Source organism: Bufo gargarizans, unplaced genomic scaffold, assembly GCF_014858855.1.
Source record: "Bufo gargarizans isolate SCDJY-AF-19 unplaced genomic scaffold, ASM1485885v1 original_scaffold_1454_pilon, whole genome shotgun sequence".
NCBI classification, from domain to species: domain Eukaryota; kingdom Metazoa; phylum Chordata; class Amphibia; order Anura; family Bufonidae; genus Bufo; species Bufo gargarizans.
Window position 1 is genome coordinate 17586 of NW_025334367.1, and position 24805 is coordinate 42390.

Here is a 24805-nt window from a genome sequence, read left to right on the forward strand (position 1 = left end):
CATCAGCTGCAGGTGACACCTTCATTAAACACCCCTGTCTCTGCCCAGACCATTTCCAGGCGCTTAGCTGAAGGAAATTTTTGGGGTCATGGCTTCCATTACGAGATCTGCCATTGACAACCAGCCACTGTCGTCTTCATTTGCAGTGGTGTCATGAAAGAGAAACCTGGACTGCTACAGACTGGAACCGTATCATCTTTAGTGATGAATACAGGCTCTGGTTGGGATCTGACAATGGTCAGGTTCGATTATGGAGATCCCGTGGTGAGCGCTTAAATCCTGCCTTTGCTGTGGACCGAAACAGCGCCTTAACTGCTGGTGGTATGAACTGGGGGTCATCGCATATGACAGTCGTCACCCCTAGTAGTGATACGAGGGACACTAACAGCTCAGTGATACAGTATGTGCAGGATATCCTGCCACCACATGTCCTCTCATGGCAGCGCTTTCAACTGGCATTTTTAAGCAGGATAATCCTTACCCACAATCAACAAGACTTTCCCAGGAATGTCTCCTCCAGATTGCAACACTTCCTCGGCTGCCCAATCACCAGATTTATCTCTAATTCAGCATTTATGGGACCGGCTGGGACACCAGCTTCAGCATCCTATGATTATGCAGGATCTACAAGCCCAGCTGTAACATCTGTGGACAAATGGGATGCAGATGTAAGCCGTGTACCAGGGTGGGATCCCCAGAATACAGTGAAGTCACGAACGAGGAAAGCAACCCCAACACCAGCTTTTGCCAAAACAGAATTTTACTTAAATGTGGCAATAAACACAACCACAAATGCTGGGAACATACAATAAATGTACATACACCCAGCACGAAGGCTGAAACCCTTGTGTTGCACAGCAGGACGCCCTCCGATGGATGCAGGAGGAAAGAGCAGTAATTTACCTACCGGCGGGCACAACTAAACTGCCACACCTGTTATTACCATAAAAGAACAATAATCACTGTATTGGGTGTGTGGTGCAGGCTAGCCTACGGTGCAGCGCAACAGCTTACAATCTTACACAGATCTACAGTATTCCCCCTCCCATAACTGGTCCAGTAGCATGTACCTGAGTATTCCTCCTGAGCAAGAAAACCCAGCCTGGCTTGAGTTTGTGGAAATGTTATCAGCTCTCCAATGTGAAATGTCATGGAGTCCTTGCAATGAACAGTAGTAACACTTGCGGCCTGACACAAACAGAAACCCTATATAACTAACTAGAGGCCTGGTCTCTGTCTCTAGGCACCAACACTGTAATGAGGTGCGTGCATGATCTTACCGACCCGGGTCTGCTCTGCATCTGCTGGTGACTCTGAACAGAACAAATGCCTCTCCAACAAGCATGCGGTACCGCAGTGTATCTAGCTTTGCTCCTCTGCTCTCATCAGCGTTCCTTGAAGCAATATTTATTCCTCTGGACAGGATCAGGGTCTTGAACATGATCAGCTTCACTTAGCTGCAGCACTGGTTACTCTCACACCTGGATGCCGTCAGATTCACTTCTCACACAGCTCCTCAGTGTCTCTCACAGCCTCACTCTAAGATGTCTGCTGGCTTCCTCTCCAGACTTGTAACTCCACCCTCTGAGAGTTCCCAACATCATATGAAATGCAGTCTGTTGCTGTGCTTCGGAAACAGCGGCATCTTGTGGCCAAACAGCAGAATGTCAGTCCAGATAATTTAAATTCATTTAAATGAGAGCTGTTTCCCCATCTCACACGCAGAGGCATATCTATAGCCATAGCTGCCATAGTCCTGTATATGAGGCCCAGAGATTGGTGGGGCCTAATCAGGTGCAAGAACCTTGTACTTTTTTTTGTACAGTATAACAATATGGTGTTTGTTTGTTTGTTGTTTGCTATATTGCGGGTTTTGTGCTATATAGCACTATTATATATAACTAATCATTGCTACTTATGCTGCTGGTTTAATTTTCTTACACCAGGTGGTGGGGGCCCCATCTTATTTTGCTACAGAGCCCTATGGATTATAGTTACACCCTTGGTGCCGAAGGAAACCTGTATGCCTCCGTGCCAAACTGTATCTTATTTTGTATGGAAGTTACAAATGAGAATCATCTGCATCATTAGTCCTAAAGCCTCCTTTTAATTGTACAGTTTTCTCCAATTAAAGGGGTTATCCGAGACTATTAAATGCCACACCATATGCCGGACCCCTCACAGGGGATATACTTACCCCACTCCCTGCGCCGCTCCTGGACCCCGCACCGCCGCTGCTGCTTCTCCCAGTGCGCGGATGAAAACATCCGGTGTCTGAGGGGAGCAGCCAATGGCAGGCGGGGATGGGGATAAGCCTCCCTAGCATCGTGGGTGACACTAGGGAGGCCCGTCCCTGCCTGCCATTGGCTGCACCCCCCCCCCCCAACACCAGATGTTTTCATCCGCGCACAGGGAGAAGCAGCAGCGGCGGTACAGGGACCAGGATCGGCGCGGGGAGCCAGGTAAGTATATTCAGTGTGAGTGGCCCGACATATAGGGGGAATTTAATAGTTTTGGATAACGGCTTTAACTTCTCCTTTTTGTAATGTGCTGTTATCATTTTATTTCATTGTATCTTTTTTTTTTATATTTACAGATTTTATTAATCCTTCTTTATTTATTTATTTTTTTCCAATGTTTTGCTATTCTTTATACCTTTCTTGTATTTCTTACAAACTGCATTATTGTTTATTTCATTATCTTATATGTATATTTCTTTTAAATTATTTTATTGAAAGTCATGCTTTTATTGTTAGCTGGAAAAAAATAATGAGCAAAGCAAACATCTGTTTGGGACAAAAATGAGCCCTCTGGGCATCTGTAGCTGCCCCCCCCCCCCCCCCCCCCCCCTTTCCCTTCTCTTCTCTTCTCAATATCCCTGTTCTTTGTTAAGCTATATCTGAATGGAAAAAGTTAGGCAGAAATCCAGAGATATGGAATGAGTGGATGAGTGCTAGGTTCCTTCTACTGTTATACTGTGGAGACAGCTTCCTTACACTTGATACATTGCATCTCCTGTGGAATCTTCACGCTTTGTGAAACTTTGAAATAGTTTGGAGGAACTTTTCATTGTGAGGTTTGCAGCTTGCTGTGCTGCTGATGATTACTATTTGTAGACAATGCAGCCTGTCCCACATCATTAACCGCAGGGAGAGACTTGGGGATGGTCACACAGGGCTGGGAATATCTAGACATGAAGATCACAGGGGAGAAGACAGGAAGCGGCGTCCTGCAGCTGGGGGCAGAGCACTGACCATTGTGGATTGTTACACTCCAGCAGGAGCAGGACAGGAGGATGGCTTCACCTTGTAACAGCTGGTTCTACAATGAAGGCTTCAAGCACCTCTTCCTGGTAGGACTCCATTCTTTGCTAACATTTGCCATTGTAATTTTAACTTTTTGATTGTATTTCTTTTCAAAACTTCCTGGAAAAGATTCAGAGTTTTGCTGTTTCTGTACTTTGATGACGGTATTATATTATATCACTACTTTATAGTTCTGATGTCCCCATCCTGTAGTTGACCAGCTGCTGTGAGGATAAAACTCCCAAGATATCTGATTTCTTAGATACGATGGAAGAGATTTATCAATCCTGGAGGAGCAGTGAACCGGTCGCGCCCGCCGTGCCACATGCGCCACTTTTTTCAACGTGGTGGACACCCTGTCGATGGATCTGGAATAGGCTGAAAAAACTATTTTAGCCTAATGTTACATGACACATGTCTTTGAAACCATGCTACCAGGGGTCTACACAGATCACATAGGGCCCCATAGCAAGACTTAGTATGGGCCCCCTGCCCAGCCTAGTTTCCCAGTACCTGTGCGTCAATTACTTTCAGGTAACGCAGAGCGCAAAGCACAATGTCCCAGATTTATGATAAATTTACATTTTTATTATTCACAGGAAGACATTTTAATAAAAATTAAAAAAAAAAAAAACACCCTTGACCTCTCCTACTTTTTCTGACTCCCACCATATTTCTCAGTATATTTACTGCAGATACCTGCCAGAATAAACACAATGAAAATCTTCCCCCATACAGCTGTAAATCACTGCATTACTAAAACTGGCTTCCTGTAGCCACCACTAGGGGGAGGAATGCATAGGAACGTATATGGTTACCATTGACTACAATGGAAGCTTTAGCAATCTCTTTGCACTGAGCGACTTCTAGTGCATGAAATGCAGTGTTTTTATGTCAGATAGAGAAGATGGAGATCAGCGCCTGCGTAGCACAGAACTAGCAATCATGCTTGGACCTCGGTGCTTGATGGGGTCTAGAAACCCTTCAGCCACATTGAAAGACACCCATGGCTGTAACTACCAGGGTAGCAGACAGAGTAGCTGCTATGGGGCCCAAAAAGTAAAAGGGCCCATCTCCACTCAAAAGGTACAGTTAGTGGTGAATTGTATGTAAGGTGGCATAAAAAAACGGAATGTACTGTGCCATCAGTGTGCCCATCAGTTCTGTATGGTAACTTTGCTGTTTATTAATAACAAATTATAATTATTATAATTTTTACATTATACCTCTAGTAGTACATCAGTATTCATATTATCCCACTAGTATTGCATCATGTCCCCCTGTACTGTGACATCTCTGTGTGCATTTCCCACTATTATTACATCATTGCCTGCATTATCCCATTATAACTACATCACTGACTGTATACATCATCCACTATTATTACATAAGTGTTCGCTTTGTCCCACCATTATTATATCATTTCCCCTGTACTGTGACATCACTGTGTACATTACTGCCTTACTGTGACATCACTGTGTACATTACAACGTTACTGTGACATTACTGTGTACATTACTCCTTCACTGTGACATCACTGTGTACATTACTTCTTTACTGTGACATCACTGTGTACATTACTCCTTTACTGTGACATTACTGTGTGCACTTTCCCACTATTATTACATCAGTATTCATATTATCCCACTGGTATTACATCATTTTCCCTGTAATGTGACACCACTGTGTACTTTGCATTACTTTGTGCATTTTTCCACTAGTATTACATCATTGCCTGCCTTATCTCATTATAATTACATCACTGTATACATTATACCACTATAATTACATCATTTACTGTGACATCACTGTGTACATTACTCCTTAACTGTAACATCACTGTGAACATTACTCCTTTACTGTGACATCACTGTGTACATTACTCCTTAACTGTGACATCACTGTGTGCATTACTCCTTAACGGTGACATCACTGTGTACATTACTGCTTTACTGTGACATCACTGTGTACATTACTCCCTTACTGTGACATCACTGTGTACATTACTGCTTCACTGTGACATCACTGTGTACATTACTCCTTTACTGTGACATCACTGTGTACATTACTCCCTTACTGTGACGTCACTGTGTACATTACTCCTTCACTGTGACATCACTGTGTACATTACTCCTTTACTGTGACATCACTGTGTACATTACTCCCTTACTGTGACGTCACTGTGTACATTACTCCTTCACTGTGAAATCACTGTGTACATTACTCCTTTACTGTGACATCACTGTGTGCATTACCCCCCTTTACTGTGACATCACTGTGTGCATTACCCCCTTTACTGTGACATCACTGTGTGCATTACTCCTTCACTGTGACATCACTGTGTACATTACTCCTTTACTGTGACATCACTGTGTACATTACTCCCTTACTGTGACATCACTGTGTACATTACTCCTTAACGGTGACATCACTGTGTACATTACTGCTTTACTGTGACATCACTGTGTACATTACTCCCTTACTGTGACATCACTGTGTACATTACTCCTTAACGGTGACATCACTGTGTACATTACTGCTTTACTGTGACATCACTGTGTACATTACTCCCTTACTGTGACATCACTGTGTACATTACTCCTTCACTGTGACATCACTGTGTACATTACTCCTTTACTGTGACATCACTGTGTACATTACTCCCTTACTGTGACGTCACTGTGTACATTACTCCTTCACTGTGACATCACTGTGTACATTACTCCTTTACTGTGACATCACTGTGTACATTACTCCCTTACTGTGACGTCACTGTGTACATTACTCCTTCACTGTGACATCACTGTGTACATTACTCCTTTACTGTGACATCACTGTGTGCATTACCCCCTTTACTGTGACATCACTGTGTGCATTACCCCCTTTACTGTGACATCACTGTGTGCATTAATCCTTTACTGTGACATCACTGTGTACATTACTCCTTCACTGTGACATCACTGTGTACATTACTCCTTCACTGTGACATCACTCTGTACATTACTCCTTCACTGTGACATCACTGTGTACATTACTCCCTTACTGTGACACCACTGTGTACATTACTCCTTTACTGTGACACCACTGTGTACATTCCTCCTTTACTGTGACATTACTGTGTGCATTATTCCTTCACTGTGACACTACTGCGTGCATTTTCCCACTATTATTAAATCATTGCCTGCATTATCTCATTATAACTCTATCACTGTATCCATTATCCACTATTATTACATCAGTGGTATTATTATAACACTACTATTACATCATTTCCCCTATACTGTGACATCACTGTGTACATCACTCATCACTGTGACATCACTGTGTGCATTTTCCAACCATTATTACATATTTGCCTGCATTATCACATTATAATTACATCGCTGTATACATTATCCACTATTATTACACCAGTGTTCGTATTATCCCACTATTATTTCATCATTTCCCCTGTACTGTGACATTACTGTGTGCATTAGTCCTGTGCATCGGGGAAACTGATCATAAGGTTTTCTGAACTCACTGCTGAAAGTGGTCATAGTGAAGTTGGTCCTTAATTCGTTTTTTTTCCTATGGGGCCCCCTGGTTAATTGTCACGCCCCTGAAGACACCAGTACAATAAATGACACTTGGTAGGTGGGGACCCTGTGACAGATTTTACACTTCAATTAACTCCACTTTATAATTGTTTTGTCCTTAGCTAAGTCTCCGATTTCTTCTTCTCCTCAGTTCTTCTGGCTGGCCGTCAATACCCTAATTTTCTGGAGAACCTTCAGCCGGTATTACAGCGGCCCGCAGTACCACTACCTGCGCCAGATGCTGGGGGTAAGCACTCATAGAGGCAATGTTTTTGGACGCTACCTAAGATGTTTTTTCACCAGCACCAGGCGACTCGGGGGACAGACACTGCTCTGCTGCAGTGGAAAAGCTGACAAGTGGAGAACAAAAGCTGCTGTTTGCTTAGTCTCTGCCTCAGGCTGTGTTTGAATGAACTGACAGATTGCTGGAGACCCTCCCTCCTTCCCCCTCTCCAGAGCTGCAGGGGTCCTCTAAGGCTTCTACCATCAGCCTGTGGAATGAGGAAGCTGAGGGATCTCAATTAGTTTCCAGGCAGGTAGAACGGATGTAGTGGTGCTGCTCTGACCTTGCAGAGGGCATTACCGGCTACGAGGACCAAAAAAGCAAAAAAAAAGCTGGTTTCTTTGTGTGTATTGCATTATGTATGGAAATTTGCAAGAAATGTATCATCCGTGGGGCAAGGGGTTGACACTGGTTGTATAAATGCTTTAAAGGGGTTGTCCAATTAGGACAACGCTCAGACAATCCATACAAAAGTCATGAATGGGGGCCCATAATTAAGAGCTATTATAAAAGAGGTTTACTCTGGGGGACTCGGAAGAACTTCCTATAATATGGTTGCCCCTTGAGGTCATCACAGGGGAAATATGGATGTGCCAGCAGCCTTCCCCGTCAATAATGTTACTGGATCTCCAGCAATGAGATTCAAAAACTTGCTCAACCTTGGGAGGGCTACCACATTTGCTGCCATCATATTCTGTAATTTTGTTCAGTGATTGTCACTCACCTGTCTCCAGTGGGGCTCACAAGCTAAATTCACAAGTATGTTTTTGGAATGTGGGAAGAAAACTGATCATCCAGAAATCCATGAAGAACTTCATGCAGATGTTGCCTCTGGTTGAATTTAAAACCAGGGCGCCAGCACTGCAAGGCAACAAGTGCTAACCACTGAGCCACCGCATTGTCCTAGGTGGTTGTCCAAGGTGGATGCCTTGTTTTGTGTCACCACAGATTTCTAAGACAAAAACTACTGTATATGCTAACATGGAATGATGGTTTGAAGGTCTGAACATTCTCTTGGCTTCTTCTGGTTCTCGCGTTGACGTCAATGGAGGATGGCCACTCATGAGGGAATTTATTGGTCATTCCCATTCTCAGAATCAGAGGGTGTTCTAGGGGGGAAAACCCCTGACGATCAGACTAATGGCTATATTGCACCAACAGATTATCTGACCAATTTCTGTGTAATCAGGCCAATAGTGTTTGTAAACGGCCATCTGGCTAATGATCAGGTCTTGATAAACATCTTAATGAGGAAAATTAATAACACTATAAGAAAGCACTTCCTTCCTGATTTTTCTAGAATTTAAAGGGGTTGTGCAAGAATGGGGAGGGTTTTGACAAACCCCCCACTTGGGCTGACCTGTAAAGGGCAGCTTACTTACCTGCTTCCCACTGCTGGCTCTCCTCTCCTTTTGCTCCAAGCCTGTGATGCTCTGCTGGGCTCCCTCGCTGTAAACATCCGGTTTGACATTGTTGCAGTCAATCACTGGCCGTGGCGGTGACCAGCTCCCTTTAAGTCATGACAAATGGTCATATGATGCAAGGGGATTTGGTCTCCGCTGCAGCCAGTAATTGGCTGTGGAGAAGTCAAACAGGATGTTAGGGAGCCCAACTGAGCATCAGAGGCACGAAGGAGCCGGAAGACAGTGCTGGGAACCAGGTAAGTAAGATGCCCTTTGCAGGTTCGGCCCATTCTTGCACAACCCCTTTAAAGGGTTTGTCTCCTCTCGCCGTTACTAGGGCAAGATCAGACAAAGTCCTGACCACTTCCCGGCCAGGAAACAGCAGAGCACATCCCACACTTGCTGTTTCAGTAGCACCCATTGTGGGGCTATATACAAGCTATAGTGTTTTATGAGTTACGGAAACAGCATAGCTTGCTGTACTACGTTGTTTCCATAGCTCTAATGTATGTCAATGAGAGCTATTGAAACAAGAGAGCGCTGGAGTTGTTTCCGGGCCGGGAGGTGGTCAGGACTGTGTCTCATCTTGTCTTGGTAACGACGCGATGAGACAATCCCTTTAAACGAGCTTTCAAGGACTTAGATATTGAAGGTCAATCCTTATGAAAGATCATCAGTAGATACCCAGCACCAGCCACTACAGAGTGGATGGAGTGTTCTGCCTCCAGCTCTGTCCATTATACACTCACCTAAAGAATTATTAGGAACACCTGTTCTATTTCCCATTAATGCGATTATCTAGTCAACCAATCACATGGCAGTTGCTTCAATGCATGTAGGGTTGTGGTCCTGGTCAAGACAATCTCCTGAACTCCAAACTGAATGTCAGAATGGGAAAAAAAAGGTGGGCTACAACAGCAGAAGACCCCACCGGGTACCACTCATCTCCACTACAAGAAGGAAAAAGAGGCTACAATTTGCACGAGCTCACCAAAATTGGACTGTTGAAGACTGAAAAAATGTTGCCTGGTCTGATGAGTCTCGATTTCTGTTGAGACATTCAAATGGTAGAGTCCGAATTTGGCGTAAACAGAATGAGAACATGCATCCATCATGCCTTGTTACCACTGTGCAGGCTGGTGGTGGGGGTGTAATAGTGTGGGGGATGTTTTCTGGGCACACTTTAGGCCCTTTAGTGCCAATTGGCCACCGTTTAAATGCCACGGGCTACCTGAGCATTGTTTCTGACCATGTCCATCCCTTCATGACCACCATGTACCCATCCTCTGATGGCTACTTCCAGCAGGATAATGCACCATGTCACAAAGCTCGAATCATTTCAAATTGGTTTCATGAACATGACAATGAGTTCACTGTACTAAAATGGCCCCCACAGTCACCAGATCTCAACCCAATAGAGCATCTTTAGGATGTGGTGGAACGGGAGCTTCATGCCCTGAATGTGCATCCCTCAAATCTCCATCAACTGCAAGATGCTACCCTATCAATATGGGCCAACATTTCTAAAGAATGCTATCAGCACCTTGTTGAATCAATGCCATGTAGAATTAAGGCAGTTTTGAAGGCAAAAGGGGGTCCAACACCGTATTAGTATGGTGTTCCTAATAATTCTTTAGGTGAGTGTATACCGGTAGTTTCAAGCGGCTGCCCAAAACAGCTGATCAGTGGGGGTATGGGGTGTTGGACCCCCGGTGATCTGATATTGAGGATTGGCCATCAATACCTAAATCCCAGAAAACCCTTGCACCTCACAAAATTAAATGTGAAGGAAGAGTTACAGAAAAGGGTGGAGAACAGGGGCAATGCATTTCTGCTTAGCCTGGGTGACTATGTGACAAAATTTTAGCTATGCTACTGCTACAAAGTGTTTACATTTGGAAGAGACAGTCCCAAACTCCTTCAGTCCTCGTCACTCCTGAAATGTTATTCTTTTGGAAATGAATGATAAATCTGCTTCAGAATATTGGGGGTATGTTTCTGATCACTCAATTATAGAAGGATGCCTAAAAAATGCATTTAATTGAATGGGTTATCTAGGAGATAAAAAAATAATAATATTAGGAAAGGCCACAGGGTGAGATAAAAAATAAATAAAAGAAGCAATATTCACACTCACCGATCCTCCTGTTCCAGCTCTTCTTGGGTGGCTGCTTATTGGTTCTGACCCGAAACACAGGAAATGCCAGAAGATGCCTACACAGCCAATCATTTGCTGAGGTGGGTCACCGCTGTAGCCAGTGATGAGCTGAGCAGGTATCTTTAGGCATTTCTTGCCTGTTGGGAGAGGAACAAGAAGTGCCGAAACAGGACCAGCCGAGGATCGGTGAGGATGAGTATGGCTCCTAATAATTTTATATCTCACTCTGAATCTTTTCCCCCCCAAAAAAGCTTTTTAAATTAAACTAAACTTTAACTCTTCTCTTTCATGAAACCTGAGTTTGTCTCCTTTCCTCTGTTTCTTTTACGTTCCTCAGTTGCTCATTGAGGTTTAGGATAAGCTCATCATCACTTTGCTGTATTCTCCGGGGACCTGCGTCCATATCTGTCCAAGGCTAACAATTAATCCTCCAAAATAAAATGTACAATGCAGCAGACTGAGGAAGGATTTGTGAGGGCTTCTTAGCCTGATGTCACCTCCTGGATGCATTAATGTGAAAGCCTCTCAAAGACTTGTGTATGGAATACAGAAAAATGAGCATGGACGCTGTCAGGAACAACTCTGCTGACCTTTACAGGGAAGAGACCTTCAAAAACCTTCACACAAGATTATGCTGAAAACAAGAATATTTTTATAGACTTGACGGCAATAGGTTTTCCATCTGACAAAAAGATTTCTAGATTTGCTGTGTCCTGCAGAGCTCTCCATAGCCGGTTTTCACACCAGAAAGAACAAATGTGAATGCATGAGTAGGAGAAAGAGGGTCCCAAAGGTTGATCACAAGGTTACCAGTATGGGGTTGTGTTTTGTTATTTAGGACAGATGGGCTGGTGTTTGCCACCCTTCCCCCTACCAACTTACGCTCTCCAATTATGACTTGTCTCTACATAGAGGACAGAGCTGTACAGTTCGGGTGCCAACCTCTGATGCAAGAGCTACTGCAGAGCAGTTGATCAGTGGGTGGTGCGGGTGTTGGACTCCCTCTGATCGGATATTGATGGCCTATCCTGAAGATAGGTCATCAATATAAAAGTACCATAAAATCCCTTTAAATATGCTTAAAGGGAACCTGTCACAATGAACGGCATGTGATTGGCAGGTAGTATGGCATAATCCAGGAGGAGCGGAGCAGATTGGTATATAGTTTTTTGGAAAAAGATACAATATGACTAGTATTCTATTGATTCGAATCTCTGCTCTTTCTAGGCTTAGGAGTCCAGTGGGCGTTCTTAGTTAATGCCTGACAGCCTTTCCTGTATCAATGTGCTTGAAGAGATAGCTGTCAATCACTGACAGGACCACCCACTGGACACCTAAGCAAAGAAAGAGCAGGGATTGTGATCAATGAATTAAAAGTTATTCTAAATCTTCTCCTATGAAAGTATATATCAATCTGCTCAACTCTTCCTGCTCTATAACCTGCTGTCCGCAGCTCAGACCATGTAGGACCCGTGCAGATCAGCTGTTTTGGAAGGCACCAATGCTTGCAGTATCTCCGTAGCCTTCTCATAGCTTAGCCTAGGCCATGTGACCTCACGTTTCTCAGTTACGTGGTGCTACTCGTTATTGCCAGTGCCGAAACCCTTCTCAAACAGTTGATTGGCGGGCGTCTTGGGTGTCGGACCGCCACTGGTCAGATAGGATAGGTCATCAGTAGAAAAGTCTTGGAGGTCCACTAATTGTGATTACAGTCTAATTGTATTTACATTCTGTATGACTCTGCATAGAAATAGATGTCAATCACTGATTATGACCACTCACTGGACTCCTGAGCCTAGAAAGAACAAGGGATGCAAAAAAATGAAATACTGAATATTTTCCGACTCTGCTCAGCTCCTTCTGCTCTATGACGTGCTGCTTGCAGATCAGACACCATGTTCAATGTGACAGGTTTATTTTCACCATAGTGAGGGAACTCCACACATGCCAATCAAAAAAAAGAACATCTAGACCTTTTATCTAAAGAACATTCCCAGTTGAAGTGAACTTTTTAGGAATCTGTCATCGCCTAACACTACAATGCAGTAATGGAGGTCACGGCCTCCCTGGGCCTCCAACATTCCTGGTTCTACTTAAGTATTTCCAACCGGAGGAGAACAACATACGCCGATGAAAGGAAACAGCTGACTGCAGGAGCAGCTGTTTAGCACATCATTGCCATGAAGGTCTTCAGAAGGGGCTTGACTACTGACAATGGAAGGAGTGAGAGTGACAAAAATGTGACATCACAGGGATGGAGAGAAGCATCAGTTTAGGGGTCTTTCGTGATGGATCTGTTTAGGTTGTGCTAAAAATTGCAGCCAAAATATTTTACATAGTTGTGGATAGAATATTTAGGGTTGCCCACCTAGGACTACCCACCTGCAGCAGCTCTCCTGATTACAGGAGTTGGGCTGCTGGGTTCTAGAGCAAGAATTGTTCTAAAAGCAATTCCTGCTAACTCCTGAAAATGAGGGGAAGTGTATTTATATGGGTGGGGGGGGGGGAGCGGTTTATACAGAGGAAATAACACCGCCACCATATCTCCCAAGTGTCCCACTTCTTGAGGGACAGTCTTTACTGTTAACCTAAATCCCTCTGTCTCTGCTGTCGGCCTTCTTTTCGCACTGTCCGGGTCTTACCGGTATCATACAGCATCAGAATGCAAATAAGGTTTTCGGTGCACTGTAGGTGGGGCTAAGCAGCTTGGTGCACCTTCAATCCACCATAATGTCATCCACCTCTTTTTTAAATTGACAGTGTCTGAGATTTCAGAGCCCACAGGGGAAGCCAGGTGCACCAAATGGGATGAACCCACCCACGGTGCACAGAAATTCTGGATTTTTAAAAGAAAGGCATGGTTCTTTTTGGGGGCACCTTCCCTACATGGTGGTATACTTTGAAACTGATTTTGGTGGCGATGAATTAAGCTGGCAGCACTCGGAGGAAGGTCTATGCTTGTATCTGACAGCTGTCTAGGTATACACACTCTTACAGGAAAGCCTGTCAATCACTGATAGGCCCACAAGACTAACGAGTTCAGAAAGAGCAGAGATTTTAAAATATAAATTACAAGTTTTGGGGAATATTCTTCCATAAAACTGTATATCGATCTGCTCAGCTCCTCCTGCTCCATAAAATACTGCCTGCAGATTGCACTGCATTTCATGGTGTCAGGTTTACTTCAAAGCGGTTGTGCACTAATTTCCAGACCTCTCCGACTGGCGGAACCCTTGTGGTGTTCATATTTACCTGATCCCTGGTGCTGGGTCCAGACTTGTTCCCTCCCTGGCCTCCACTGCTTGTTTTGGGCCCCTCCATGTAAACTTCCATTTTGACGCTGCTGCAGCCCACAGCAGTGATCTTATCCGCTTGTGTCACATGACCATTTCACATGAGGAGCAGCAACCAGTGATTGGCTGCAGCAGTGTCAAACAGGAAGTTTATGTGAATGGAACAGAAACAAGCAGTGGAAGCCAGGGAACAAACGAGCCGGGGCCCATGGCCAAGGATCAGGCAAGTATGACCATCAATGTGGTTGCTGCTAGTCTGAGAGGTCTGGAAATTAGTTCACAACCCCTTTAAGGCAGCCATGCGGCTTAGATGAATGTCTGATCAACCCAACAATTGCTGCAGGACCGGACATCATTCTACAGTCAGGGAAAAGATAGATGGGACAAATAGAGGTGTCTGCCAGTGAAGGTTGAAACTGAGCATGTGCGACCACTTCAGCAATGTTACTGAGATGGATGGAGAAATATGGAAAAGAACAAGCAGCAGGTGGCGCTATACAGATGCATTTTATTGAATAACTCAGCGGCTATGCTAAACTTTAAATTACATGCAATTACAAAAGTAGTCAGATCCAGATGCTGGTATGAAAAATGAAGAATATTTTTTCCTGGGAAAATCCCTTTAAGGAAGTTCATATTTTCTAATGACTTAATAAAACTGGCAGCATGGCTGCATCTTTCATACATAGGCTATGAATCATTCAGCTTAATGAGCCCCCTTCCTTTACACCCACAGAGTAATTGGCACATTAGATCCATTCATTCATATTTCAGTATAAACGGGTGATGGCGGAGGAGGGCTAGCTGTGGTGCCTCACATACACACGTATATAGAATCTCACTAGTGTGAGGGCCCCGCTGATTAATAGCATTATCTAATTTATAGGAAATTATCACAGTATTCAGATCTAATCAGTTATCAGCATTATATACGCAGATTATAATTATCCACATTTATAAATCAGCGGAAATACTGCATTTTTTGCCGCCTTATATAATGTGAAATTAAATATCGGGTATTGATGTCCCATCTGAGGCACTGTCTACCTTAAGTTATCCAACTCTATTTGTCATGAAAGGGTAGGGAACTGTGCAGCCCTGTATTCCACCCACAACACTGTCAGTACCTACTTGCATAATCCGTCCTAAATAGCAGCCCACAACTTGACGGTGGTCCCTGATTTGACTGAGTGCAGGGCCCTAACCTAGAGGGGTAAAGAGAAGTCAGACAGAAAGAGGTCAGAAACAGACAAAACTAGGACTGGATCAGAATCCAAAAGCTAAGTCAAATACCCAGCAGAGTGAAACCAGGAGATAACGTCAGAGACAAGGTCAGCAGGCAAAGGCTACAAACTAGCAAAGTCTAACAGTGTTGAATATCAAGCAAGGTCAAATAAGAGACAGGGTCAAATACCACTGTTGGGCCATTATATCAGGTTCAGAGAAAACTGGGTGCAAAGTATAGCATAGGAAACCCACGCAAACACAAGGAGAAGATACAAACTCCATGGAGATACTACCCTTGTTTTGAACCAGATTTGAACTCAGGGCTCCAGGAAATCAATGCAATAGTGCCAACTGTGCGGTCATGACCTTCTCTTCCTATTGTGTGCAGAAGACATGGACAGCTTGTATATGTAGGGAGAGACAACCCACACACCTCAATGCCAAAGAGGTGATGGAAATGTTGTTTTCTTGTAATGTCATTGAGGGGGAAGGTCCTGGCAGGGCAGTACTTGGATATCTCCTTATACAATTTCTTCAGAGAGACGTAATCAAACAGGTTATCAATATCGGATGAATGGGGTTCTAACTCCCCCCACCGATCAGCTGTTTGAAGAGACTGCGGCCTCTACATAGGCCAATGACATCACGCTTATCCATCACACGGCCAAGTGAATGATCCTGGGCTGCAGAGCCAAGCACAGCTACTATGCAACGTATGGCGCTTTGCTTGGTGTGCTGTGAGGAGGTTGCAGTGATCACCGGAGCGGCGTGGCCTCTTCAAACAACTGACCTCCACCGATGAGATACTGATGACCTATCTTGAGGATAGGCCATGAATATTGGGCTAAATGCAGGATTGCGTGCAGATTTTCCATGCGGATTTGCGTGCGGAAAATCTGCACCGTAGGTCATGTACATTGTGTTCTATAAGAATTTTAAATTTTCAAAGCACACAATGCAGATTTTTTTAATTTATTTTATTTTTCCTGACCGGATTTTCTCCATTCACTTAGTAAAATCCGCATGTAAATCCGCAGCAATTGATGCGGATTGACTGCACGGATTTGCCTGCGAACACATGCGGATTTCAGCGCGGATTCTCCGCACATGAGTCCTGATCGTGTGCATGTACACTTGTACTCCTGGAACTAACTAAGGAAAAAAACGACTTGCCAGATTCGGACCGACCAATCAGGACCAGACTGGAAACATAGACGCATGGGAACAACAAAAGAGGGAAAGACCGCGGAAGGGGAAAAAGACCCCTCTTGATCCACCTGCAGCTGGTGGGGTCATTATGAACTGATGCTCCTTTCAAATATTACTCTAAGGCCCCAGGGTTACCAGATTGTCCTATATCTTTGTGCTTTCACAGTCAGGATTCTCCTTTCTCTTCCCTCTGATTTCTCCTCCATGGTTTAACCCCTTCATCCTTCTCTTGTTTTCTGCTTTCCCGAGCGATCATCCGTCACAAGGAGAGGTTTGTGCCATAGTGAATAATCTTATTACTACTCATCCACTCCAGGGGAGTCTAAACACGGGATTGTCCTCGCCTGCAGAGTCTCATGTAGCTTCCATAGTCCCCCACAGAGCTAAACAATTGGTGTTTGATAAAGCAGGATTCACAGCTGGCCATCAGGGGGTCTTCTACTTATGTACAGTGACAAATAAAGATGCTCTCAAGTTACCTGGATGTAATATGACTCATCATGTTCATGGGTTTGCACCACGAGTGATCAGCCTTGGAAGCCCTTATGTCAGGCGATGGGTAATGAAGACTTGCAATGAGAAGCAGACATGGTCTCCAATGTGGAACCAGAATGTGCATGACCTTGTTTCAGAGGACACATCTAGATGATTCATTCTTAGTTCTTCTGCAATATTTTTCACAATTTGTTCCAAAGGCTGATCCAATGAAAGGAACACACTGTGCAAAATTGATATATTGTGTTATGCCTAGTGCAGGGCCTAGGTGAATGTTCCCATTCACTGACAGCAAGCAGTGATAAAAACAAAGTGAAGCTGGAATTTATTGGGCTATTATACTTGCAGAACTTTTTGTTATTTAGTGATTCAAAGGATTGTGTCAGTATGGCCATTTCTCACCAATCCACAGGTTGGGTGTTAAGTATCTGATTGGGAGGGGGCAACGCTAACCATATCCTCCCCGCCCCAAACACGAGAATGGGGGTCTCACTTCCTTCCTTTAAATTGAATGACAGTGGAGTATTCTTGTGCAACTACTTTAGGCCTTATTTAATCCATTTATTTTTTTATCCAAAGACAAAACCTGAAAACTATAGTAAAAAGTGATAGCAACTAAAATTCTACAACCATTAAATTGACTTTATTTTGCTACTATCCATTTAAAAGAGATTTTGATATCTTGAAGATTTCACGCTGGCCACCAGGGCAGTCATATTAGGCTGAACACTTCTTGTCCTGTAGAGATCACTTATCAGCTTTGCTGTGTAGACTGGGAAACAGTCAACAGAGTCATCTCATTATTAGAAAACAGCTGTATTGTGCTATATACAAAAGCTTTGTACTTTATAACTTCTTGAAGACTGTAGCAATATGTCTTACTCCTGAAACAGCCACTTTAAAATCATGAAGCATAGCTATAAGAGGTTCATAGGTAGCAGTTGCACCCATTCCGAAGTGTCTAAAGAAAAAAGTGATCAAAAATCCTTCTGTCACGTAGGATGGTTCCAGTCTTATAAATGGCGCATGGTAGTTAGTATCCCTATTACACATTTTACATTGGGTCCCAGGAGTTTCACGCTTCATTTCGGGGGCCCGTTCTGGAGTTTGAAGCGGGTCCATGAGGTGGGGCGGCACCTATGTGACATTGACGGCATATCCTAGTGATATGCCATCAATGTCTGAGACGGGGTTACCCCTGTAAGTAACTTTCATGAAAATTTAGTTTACCTCTGAAAACACATCTGCCCATCAAAAAAACAAGCTCACAATTTTTCATCATGATTTAACATCAAGCTACAGAAATAGCAATCTGAAAAATATGCCCCAGAGACCTGTAATCTCAGATATGTGAGCAAAAATCAATACTCTATGAACTGTTTAACAACATTATAGATTTTCTTAGCCTAATCTTGCAGCCAAAGAAGCAGCCGCAAGACTCAGGGATATACATTTTTGTGAATTTAGCCCCCCATAAAAGAAAAAAAAAAAATTACCAAAACAAATAATATTTTTAGTTCTGCACTTTTCATCATCTTGTGTAATGTAAGAGTCCGTTCCACAAAATAAAAAAAATTTAAAAAATTAAAATAAAAACTTTACAAACACTGTAGTCTTAATAAAAGAAATCTCCTTTTGTTTTCACAGCTCCTATCCAGAACTATGTGTCTCCATGGTTACAGACTACAATCAAACCCTGTGTAGTCAGATCCTGCAGTCATAGTCCCTTCCATCTGTCCTTTACTTCTTTAAAACCTAACAAATGTTAGTCATTGATGAGTAATGTAACCTTTAAGAAGGATCTAAAGCAGGGATCTCAAACTGCGGCCCTCCAGCTGTTGCAAAACTACAACTCCCACAATGCCCGGACAGCCTACAGGTATCAGCCTACAGCAGGGCATTGTGGGAGTTGTAGTTTTGCAACAGCTGGAGGGCCGCAGTTTGAGATGCCTGATCTAAAGCTTTCCGCATCCCTTCTACAACCATGGAGCCCTATCTTCTAAGAGATGGTTTAATCCCACCGCCAGCATAGTGGCTCTTTAAATATTGTGCCCATTGGTGTCTTTTGAGAGTTCTTGTAGCCGTTTTGTTGTTATTTTTAACATGCCTCCAGTAAAGGGGTTGTTTCATCTAGGACTTTGATGGCATATCGCTTGGCTATTTTTGGAAGTCCCATAGAAATGAGTGGGGAGTGCACTGCTCCATTTCTTTGTGAAATTCGGCAAAGCAGCCACATCAAATTTTTCATAACTTTGCTCATCTCTAGTAGTAGTTGTTGTTCCCCTGGGGTACACCCTGGCCGATGGAAGTCAGGATTACCTTGATGATGATGTGCAGAAATGACAGACCACAGTCGTTAAAGGAACACGGTTAATTGTATGTCTTTACTTGAATGACAGATGTACAGTACAGCACTTCTACACAAAAATGGAGGAGGCTCAAGTCTTTGTAACCCCAAATAGTTCTGGTTGATCCGTGGGCTATTTCCGGAGTCCCCCCGAGATGTACTTTCAGACATGACTATACTGAACATCTCAATCCAGCTGAATTGTGCAATTTGCACGAAAATACAGTATATGTCTGCAATTCCCACTGCAGGGTGTAGACCCTAAGGCAGAAATCCAATTTGTCGCACTAGTATGACTAGGGTGCTGAAGCCAATTAAACCCAGCTGGGGTCTGTTTCACATTGCTGGCCGGGTCTCTTCCAGACCCCATTATAGTCAATGAGGCCAGAGGGTATTCCAGTATCATCTGGCAATGCTGGATCCAGAGAGCTCTGGCAAGTTGCTGTCTGCCAGAGCTCGTAACATCAGTGTGAAACAGGCCTAAGGGCTGGGAAGTCCAGGAGCCAAAAATGTGCATTTGTAACTCTCCAGAGTGGCATTACCACTTCTGCACCCCGCTACTGTCTTTACTGGATAACCTCATGTCATCATGTGTATTTATTTCAGGTCCAAACACTGTACATTTCCTATTTTGTAACTGTCTATGTTCACGTGTAATGTACCTGGTTCACCAACAGGTGGCAGCAAACACAGAAGCACTACAGGTACATAGAGCTTTCCATTCCATTCTAAACCTCCTCTGTTCAGGAATGGTGTGTCCAAGTTTAGTTGCAGTCTAGTTTACCCCCAGCTAGGGGAAAGGAAGCAAGTGCTGGGCACATCTCTGCCGAACATGCCCAGGCCAAGCAAAGCCAAGCCAGCCAGAGCACCTTCTGCTCTGCTGGATATGGAGGCCACAGTTTGGAGCATCAGGAGCCAGGAGGAGATGTCCCTGCCCTAATTAAGAGACAGTTCAGCGTAACAGGCGGTGTTTCTCTATGAAAAACACAATAGGTGCACCATAGGGTAGTACAGTCCAGAAAAATAAGCAAACATTAATTTCTCCAAATTGGAGGCTCACCTTAATCAGTTGTGCCATAAATAGGCACAACACTACTGAATGCTTGAAAGGGGGTGTATTAGACCCCCGAAGCAGATGGTCACGCAGCCAGGGATGTACGCACTTCCACGTAGGGATGCCTGGATGAAGGCGGATATATCCAATTATACAGAAGAGAATCCCACGGCGCAAAGAACCAGTCTTTGGTGACGACACGAACTTGATTTAATAGTTTAGCAGATGGTACAACGCGTTTCGGGGCAGAAAACACCCCTTTATCAGGTACAGACTGCTCATACAATACAAACATCTCCAGACACACTAAAATACATAAAAAAAGTCAAAAAGGCACAAATGGGGGAGTGGAAGGGGAGGTCTTGACCCCTCCACATGTCACAATGATGTGCCTGCAAGGTGGCATGCAAATTAAAACTATATTTGTGTAGGGTTCATTAATAGGTAAGACATTGGTGGTCCAAGTGGTTTATACTGTACATCTAAAACCCCAAGGGACCCTATTTAAATCAGCAGAACGGTGTCCGGCTGAGGAGTGAAGCCGGAATACATCGCTCTGCTGGGTCATGTGACCGCTCCGTAACCCAGCAACCAGACGCTACTCTTCCTGCCCGGTTAGAATGTATGGGCGGGCGGGAGGAGGATCACTTCTATGTGTGTTGGTGAGGACGAGCTGTGTTCACAACACTGAGCCTGCTCGTGGGAGGCGGGGGAGTTGGGAGGGGAGAAAATGATTGCCACAAGTGGAAGGATGAGGGTATAAACGCCCCTGGGCAATATGAAAAGTAGGAGGGGGAGGCTGGCTAAGAGGGGTGGAGCGTTTGGGGATAAAAACGACACCCATTGAATGACTGCAAATAAAACAAACAGAGATGTGGCCAGAATGATGTAAGCATGGAATGAGTAAAAAAAAAGTTAATAGTGAATAAAAAATGCTAAAAAACAGGAAAAATTAAAAAACGGGATAAAACCATGGGTCAAATTGATGTCTCGGATGAACTATACGGTCTTGATTGCAGATATGGGATCAGGCGATCCGTAGGGAAAAAAACTTGCGCGGTGAATAATATACTATTCCGGTGTTTCATGTGAAGATGAAAGCGACGGGCGTACAGGATAATGACATGGAATGGTGTGTAGGATGGGTAGGGTGTCTCGGTGCATGGGTTAAGTGCACTCATGTCAGAAAGCACTTGAGAAAATTCGAGGGTTGTATATGAGGGCATGGGGAAAAAAACTGGAGGTTGACCATGTTGAGCCAAACAGTACCTTGGATGTTCTTATGGCTCAGAGGTCCCTTTTATAAGTTAATCTCAAATGCTTCATTCAGGCCTTGATGATGTTCAGTGGCGTGCCTGGAGATACTGTGCTGGAGAAATCTTTTCTTGACGTTAGATCTATGCTTATTCAATCTGCTGTGGAGGGTCTGGATGGTCTGAACCAACATACTGGAGGCCACATGGGCACTCGAGTACGTAAATTATGTTAGAAGAGCCACAATTCAGATGTCCTTTGATAGAGAAGGTATCGCTGCTGGAGTTGTGGACAGTAGTAGTAGTGCGTATGCATTTGCAGCATAAGCACTTAGGCTGCTTACACTTGAAGCTTCCCATTGGGCCGATACTGAAACGCGTTGTACCATCTGCTAATTAAGAGACAGACTACAAAGAGAGAAGTTGCAGCATAAAGAAGAAGCTAAGGCCTACAGCAAGCCTTTCAGCACAGCAGAGCCAGAGAGCAACAGATGTAGCAGAGTTGAGTTTGCCTGCCAGAGTTTTAATGCTAAAGCCTGCTGGAACCAAGACAAAGTTTGAAGATTGTGTCTGATGAAAGTTTGTCAAAGTAAAGCTGCTATTCAACTTCATCACAAGGTCTGGACTCAATTATTTCTTCAACTACCTCAACTATTTCCCCCTATTTGTTTGCTTCGGAGCTTAGGGTCCAACCGTATCCAGGTAGGAGCACCATGACACTCACATACAACATTAAGGAACATTTTAGGCCGCACTATACCACTCAGCGTTTCCTACATCTGGGTCGCATCTTAAAGGGCCCTAGGGGGAGGCGCCCACTGCACATTACCTCCACAGTCTGCTTCCACGCACACCCTCTTATTTGTGGCTGCTCAAGCTTCAGGGATTCAACTCAGGCCCTTTTTGGGATTAAACATAACTAAAGCTGACTGACTGAACTGAGCCTTGATCCTCAAGCTTCCTTGTCGCTACACCAACTGACTCCAACAGACTAAAACCCAGACAGAGACTAAGCCTAAGATGTTAAGCTCTGCCCTCTCTCTAGAAGCATCTCTGAGGAAGGATTTAACTCATGATTTAACCTACAATGCACTTGCAGCGAGCCCTAACTAGTCGGTGCAGAGTATGGGAGTGGCAGTGGCCTCAATGAGATGTTGTAAGCCCCATTAGAGACAGCTTGATGCTAATGTCTGTAATGCACTGCGGAATATAGCAGCACTATATAAGTCGCAACACAAAATCCATCAAGAAAGCCGCAGCCGGCACTGCTTAGTGTGTATAAAAGCACAAGACCAATAGCGACGAACAGTGGTGCTCAGCTCCTTGTATTCGAACTAATATAGAGACTTGAGGGTTAGAGGAATAAGTAGCGGCACTCACCGTGGTATGAACTCTGCAGCTTTATTAAAGATAAAAAGGGTCGGACACAGGCACTGCACAAAAGTTCAGGCTACAGCCGTTTCACGCAGCTCGCGCTTTGTCAAAGCAGCGGAGTTCATACCACGGTGAGTGCCGCTACTTATTCCTCTAACCCTCAAAGCGCCATATAAGTGCATTAAATAAAAATGTTGTGCCATGGTCTACTTCCTCAGGCCATTGCTCTCTGGGGATCGGTGCAGTAGAAATATAGTTTGAAGAATCAGGTCAGAAATAAACGTATAAAAGTCTCTCTTTATTTAGTGCAAAATATAACTTGTGGCACATCCAGAAGAAGTAAGTACAAAGTGCAGGTTCTGGCACCAGATGAGGAGGTATGGTATGGCAATTTAATGCCACTGGCAGGCACCTGTGGATATAGATGTCCACTGTGATATTCAGGCTTTATGTTAGTATGTCATGGTGGTTGTACTAGACAATGGGTGTCTGAGCTGTAGTCCCTCACCTGCAGCAGGGTCTTTAAAGCTGTAATTTCTCTGATCACTCAGCTGTCATGGCACACTGAAGCAGTGCTCTGGATACTAATGATCTCCCTGGCGGGATGATCTTACAGGAGAAAACTGGATACGGTTCCTAGGAGTAGGAGCTCCAGCGTGTGCTTCCTCAACCCTTTTATGTCTACGCAGGAGCTCCGTCTCCTGGCAGGAAGTCGGCCCAGCCCACTCCTACCAAAATGGGAGGAATAGGGTGGTTAGCCCTGTTCCTGCCAACCATTACCTCCTCTGCTGGCATATACGGCCAAAATCTAGGTTGTGAGCCCCATTGGGGACATGTGTGATGCTAATGTCTGTAAAGCGCTGCAGAATATAGCAGCGCTATAGAAATGCGTAAAATAAATAAATATTTTTAAAAAATACATAACATGAAATAACAATATTCAATAAAATATTTGCAGATACCCCCAGGTCTTGGGTACTGTACACTCTTAAATTATTAACTATGCAAATGACACAAATTAGTGCAAAATGTCACATAAATAATGTAAAAACATCCTAACCATGCTAATACATGTAAATCCCTGTCTATTATGCATTTTCTAACCACTGGCAGTGTCTAGTGGGACCCTGCTCACGGCGTATAATGTTCACAGGATCAGCACTGTAATGTATGCAATCTCTGCGAAGGGTCAGTAACCCGCGTTCAACCCTGCCAATTTAACAAACTTACATTCTTAAACATAATTGAACCGTGGGTGGAGGAGATTCTTCAGAAGTTAGAAATTGCTCCTCAAATTTTCCTCAACTAGAGGCATGTAAGGCTCGTGAGCATGGCTTGTTAGTCTCGGAAGATATCAAAGAGTAAGGCTGAATATCAGGAACGGGGATATGTTCTCTGTTGTCCTTCTTCTTTTGATCATTACTTAATGCTGAGAATATTTCATGTGCTTCATGTCACAATTTAACCTCATCCAGCGTAGAGTAGAGAAATTTGGCTATGCATTGAGCCACCGTACAAGGGTTGCCTACATTTTTTCACCAGATTAATGGATATGTTGGGTTGTACACTTCACCCTGACGCTTGTTCTGTTTGTCCAGTTAGGATTGTGTATAAGCAGAGCTTCGGCCTCCGTCCTCAACTTCAACTGCAGTTTGGTTCTGTTGCCGATGTGCCGGACTCTGCTGGCTGTGGTCCGAAGATCTCGAAGGGTAAGTATTCTTTGGTTCTTGGTTCTCGCCTCAGTTCTCCACCGAAGCTCCATGTTGTATGTTGCTAATTTACTCGATGGTTTGTGTATACCTGCCAACATTTTAGTTGGTAAAATT

The 24805-nt window shown here is 44.0% G+C and overlaps 1 protein-coding gene across 1 annotated transcript in view; it reads left to right on the top strand.

Annotated features, from left to right (window-relative positions):
* The first annotated feature begins 3152 nt into the window (after window positions 1-3152).
* LOC122923299 (NADPH oxidase 4-like) overlaps window positions 3153-24805 on the top strand; it is a 249354-nt gene continuing 227701 nt past the window's right edge. The window contains exons 1-3 of the mRNA XM_044274078.1: window positions 3153-3352; window positions 7035-7130; window positions 24578-24688. Coding sequence (XP_044130013.1) covers window positions 3296-3352; window positions 7035-7130; window positions 24578-24688 — 264 coding nt within the window. The 5' untranslated portion in view covers window positions 3153-3295. The remainder of the gene's footprint in view (window positions 3353-7034; window positions 7131-24577; window positions 24689-24805) is intronic.